The sequence below is a fragment of the Myotis lucifugus genome, unplaced genomic scaffold (genome assembly GCF_000147115.1).
Source record: "Myotis lucifugus unplaced genomic scaffold, Myoluc2.0 scaffold_216, whole genome shotgun sequence".
NCBI classification, from domain to species: domain Eukaryota; kingdom Metazoa; phylum Chordata; class Mammalia; order Chiroptera; family Vespertilionidae; genus Myotis; species Myotis lucifugus.
The window spans coordinates 2,049,750-2,054,743 of NW_005871264.1; the positions used below are offsets into that span (position 1 = coordinate 2,049,750).

Below are 4,994 nucleotides of genomic sequence, written 5' to 3' on the forward strand. Positions count from 1 at the left end.
AGAGCATAGAAAGTAGAGTCTCCTGTTGGCCACAATTTCGTGTTATGTCAGAGCTTTTGCTTATTTTTAATACGGGGGGGCCTTGACTTACGAGTGTCCCGACTAACGAGTTTTTTGAGATACCAGCTGTCTCTCCACCGATTTTTTGCATTGAGTCGATAGAGTAATTTGAGTTAATGAGCTCCTTAACGAGCTCGGTCTCAGAACTAATTAAACTCATAAGTCAAGGCCCCACTGTATCTCACCCAAGAGGTGGGAGTGGGCTTGTGTGTCTTCTAGAGCAGTGGTTTTCAACCTTGGCTGCACATTAGAATCACCTGGGAATCTTTTTTAAAATCCTGATTTCTGGGCCTCATCCTCCGGGAATTCTGTTTCTCTGTTATGGGGTGGGGCCACAACATTAGTAACAAAGAAACAGAATTTCCAGAGGATGAGGCCCAGAAATCAGGATTTTAAAAAGATTCCCAGGTGATTCTAATGTGCAGCCAAGGTTGAGAACCACTGCTCTAAAAAGATAAGCATTTTCACTATATAGAGTCAGTAATTAGTTAACTTGTGAAGTCTTGTATTTTTCTTAAGCACACTTTAAAAGTTATTTTGGAAGCAACTTTCAGAAATCAAAGTATTACACAAAGACTGCTTAATTGTAAAAGAATACTTCAGGGTTAAGTAGCAAAAAAGGTTTTGATGTTTCTGACCTTATCTAAATTGTTACCAGTATCAATGTAACCCTTCCTTACTTGAACATCCTTTAATCTGTACTTCCAGTTAAGTAAATCAGTTTATTGATCACTGAAGAGAATTTCAAAGTTGGTCTGCTGTTTTTTTCTTGAAAACTAAGGTTCAAATACCTACAAAGTGTTGACCAAAGTCCAGAAAAGAAGCGATTGGTATGTCAAAAATATTTGCCTTTTAGTTTCACATCATTGAAGAACTCAACACCAAAGCCAAGATTTCCCTCCCTCTACAAAGGAACTAAACCAGGCAAAGTCTTAAAAAAGAAAATCTATTTAAACCTCCTGAAGTTACACAAGTAAAAACTATTATCATCATTTTAAACAAGATTAAGACCTGGCCAACATGGCTCAGTGGGTGAGCGTAGACCTATGAACCAGGAGGTCAAGGTTCGATTCCCGGTCAGGGCACATGCCCAGTTTGCAGGCTCCATGCCCAGTGTGAGGGGTGCAGGAGGCAGCCGATCAATCATTCTCTCTCATCACTGAAATTTCTCTCTCTCTCTCTCTCCCTCTCCCTTCCTCTCTGAAATCAATAAAAACATATTTATTTTAAGAAAAAAAAAACTGGTTCGACTTTTACTTATTTCCTGTTAGGTTTTTCCCCTCCTATCTACTGGATAGATAAATGTATGTAATTTACAAGCTACAGTCCTCCAATAATGGCAACTCTTTCACCTCCTATCAGTGTCATGTAGTATTATCTCTAAACTAGAGGCTCGGTGCACAAAATTCATGCACTTTGGGTGGGGGTGTCCCTCAGCCCAGCCTGCGCCCTCTCCCAGTCCAGGAGTCCTTGGGGGATGTCCGACTGACAGCTCCCCCTGTGGGAGTGCACTGACCATCAGGGAGCAGCTCCTGCATTGAGCATCTGCCCCCTGGTGGTCAGTGCACGTCATAGCAACCGGTTGTTCCGCTGTTCCGTCGATTTGCATATTTGCCTTTTATTATAAAGGATGCATATTTGCCTTTTATTATAAAGGATTGATGACTTAGGGCAGCGGTTCTCAACCTGTGGGTCGCCAACCTGTGGGTTGCGACCCTTTGGGGGTCGAACGACCCTTTCACAGGGGTCGCCTAAGACCATCAGCAAGCACATATATAATTACATATTGTTTTTGTGATTAATCACTATGCTTTAATTATGTTCAATTTGTAACAATGAAAATACATCCTGCATATCAGATATTTACATTACAATTCATAACAGTAGCAAAATTACAGTTATGAAGTAGCAACGAAAATAATTTTATGGTTGGGGGTCACCACAACATGAGGAACTGTATTAAAGGGTCACGGCATTAAGAAGGTTGAGAACCACTGACTGAGGGTGAAGATCCAAAGCCTATGCTCTAAACTGGCATATCCCATAGCCCAGTGGTCGGCAAACTGAGGCTCGCGAGCCACATACGGCTCTTTGGCCCCTTGAGTGTGGCTCTTCCACAAAATACCACGTGCGGGCACGCACGTACAGTGCGATTGAAACTTCGTGGCCCATGCACAGAAGTCGGTATTTTGTGGAAGAGCCACACTCAAGGGGCCAAAGAGCTGCATCCCGAGCTGCAGTTTGCCGACCACTGCCATAGCCTCACAAAATCAAATAGGCCGACTCTAATTAAACATGGTAATGGCCTGTTTAAGCAGATAGGCCTGCCAAAACAAAGAGTAACTAGGTCTCCAATCCACCACTTCTAGCTGTATGATCTCATTCAAGTAACCTCATTTTTTTAGTCTCAGTTTCCTCATCTGAGAAAAACCAAAAACATCTACCTTGAAGTTAATATAAAACTAATGAGATAACTTACAAGGCCCTAGCACAGCACCTGGCATACAGTATGTGCTCAATAAACTTTATCACATGAAATTCAAACTTGATCATGCCACTTCCCTGCTTTTTTTATAATCTTTTAAAGATTCTTCTATGTCTTTAAGACAAAAATTCAAATACTGACACAAGATGCACAAGGTTTTCCTTTAAGATTTGACTTCTCTTTCTCCCCTTCTCCTTTGAGTCAGAAGCACACTCTCTCCTTTCAATTTGTAAACAACTCTGTTCAGACACCTCTCAAATTTACTATTCACATCTTAACCATACTAAGGTCACAATTTCTTTACAGATACATGTTTTATTCATTATTATACACCTATTTTAGATGATACCTAGCAAAAAGTAAACCTTAATATTTTTTTATTGAAACCAATTACTTACTTTATTGTAGGAATAATATTTGGCTGGGGCTTTAATAACCGTAAACGATACCACATACATCTTCCATATACTTTTCTGATATTCTTTAATCGAATTTGCTCTGTCAAAAAAAAAAATAAGGGGATAAGTTAAACCATTTTTCACAGTAAAGGCAAAACCAGAGTTAATACCATACTAACCTTCATTACCATGCTAATACTTTATTGGCACAAGAAAATACTGCCTACTTAAATAACATTTAGGATAATTTCACAAGATAGGTTAAATTTTCTGCCACTTAGAACAAATGATCTATTTGGGAAATTTTATTCAACTACCAGGGAATCATTTTCCATGTGAGACTTAAATACTTCTAATTGAAATATGTAAAAACTAACTTGAATCCAAAATACTTAGTCACATAATCAGTATTTTCTGAGATATTCTCTCCTCCTTTCCCTTCTACTATAGAAAGAATAAAAAGTATAAAGTAGTTGAAGTATGTGGTTTATTAAGGAAGCTAGGCAGAAATTATATTCTTCAAACATGAAAATAATTATATTAAATTAGAAAAGTCACCCAAATCCATAAGATGTTAAAATGAGTCCATATAAGTTATGACAAAAGGCATTATTTTAGTCCCCAGGAAAAAACTGAAAAGAAATTAAACCAAGGCCAAAATATCATGTAGAGTTTTACTATAATGAAACTATAATCACTTGGTTTGGATAATGCTCCCAACTTAAAAAAAAAATGTTTTAAGTTTTAAAATAAAATACCCTTTCACAAAGATGGCATGCAGAAAGCAAAGAAAGAAGCCAAGGCCGAGAAGGCAGGTGCTATAAGGCATCCACAGCCACACACAAAAAATTATCCACATGTTATTCACCTTCTGGTAGCCCAAGACATTCCAAAAGCAGCTCAAGTATCCTCAAAAGAGCAACAAGCTTGACCACTATGCCATCATTGTGTTCCCCCTTAGTACTGAAGTCAACCATGAAAACAGAAGACAAAAACACACTTGGGTTCATTGCCAATGTCAAGGCTAACAAGCACCAGACCAAACAGACTGTGAAGAAACTCTATGACAGCCCTGGCTGGGTGGCTCATAAAGTTAGTTGGAGCACCATCTCATACATCAAAATGTTGCAGGTTCGATTGCCGATCAGGGCACATACAGGAGGCAACCGATTTATGTTTCTCTCTCTCTCTCCCTTCCTCTCTCTCTAAAATCAATAAAAACATATCCTCAAGTGAGGACTAAAAAAAAAAAAAGCTCTATGACAATGACACAGCCAAGGTTACACACTACTCAGGCCTATTGGAGAGAAGGCATATGTTCAACTGGGTCCTAACTATTTAGGATGCTTTGGATGTTGCCAATAAAACCAAAGTCATCTAAACTGAGTCCAGCTGGCTAATGCTATTAGGAAACTACAAAACCACAGTCCTTAAATGAGATGTCAAATAAGTAAAAGAACTTTATAGATAACAGAATGCTTCAAAGCCACCATGTTAAGAAGTCCAACCGCCGTAACCGGTTTGGCTCAGTGGATAGAGCATCGGCCTGCGGACTCAAGGGTCCCGGGTTCGATTCCGGTGAAGGGCATGTGCCTTGGTTGTGGGCACATCCCCAGTGGGGGGTGTGCAGGAGGCAACTGATCGATGTTACTCTCTCATCGATGTTTCTAACTCTCTATCCCTCTTCCTTCCTCTCTGTAAAAAGTCAATAAAATATATAAAAATAAATAAAATGAAATAATAAAATACCTAAAAATAAAATTTTAAAAAAAAAGGAGTCCAACTATCCTGTTAGCACCATGCTTTGAGAAAAGCATTCACAAGGCAGCTATATGGCAGGAGCTACCAGAACCAGATATGGTAAAGGAGGATCCATGTAGTTGAAGGGGAGGTGGCAGAAAGGGAAATATGCAGGAAGACTGACTCAAATAATACAGGAGTGAGCAAAAGTGGGTATACAGTTGTTAGTATACAAAACACAGTTTATTCTTGTTATATTATTACTGTTAAACCTACTTTTGCCCACCCCCTCTAGAGGTAACTGGAATCAG

The 4,994-nt window shown here is 39.1% G+C and overlaps 1 protein-coding gene across 4 annotated transcripts in view; it reads right to left on the minus strand.

The window, feature by feature from the left end:
• Positions 1-4,994, minus strand: part of SEC63 (SEC63 homolog, protein translocation regulator) — a 68,011-nt gene that overhangs the window by 48,282 nt on the left and 14,735 nt on the right. For all 4 annotated transcript variants that reach the window (XM_006098020.3, XM_014463685.2, XM_023761775.1 and 1 more), the window contains exon 2: positions 2,944-3,043. In XM_006098020.3, coding sequence (XP_006098082.1) covers positions 2,944-3,043 — 100 coding nt within the window. The remainder of the gene's footprint in view (positions 1-2,943; positions 3,044-4,994) is intronic.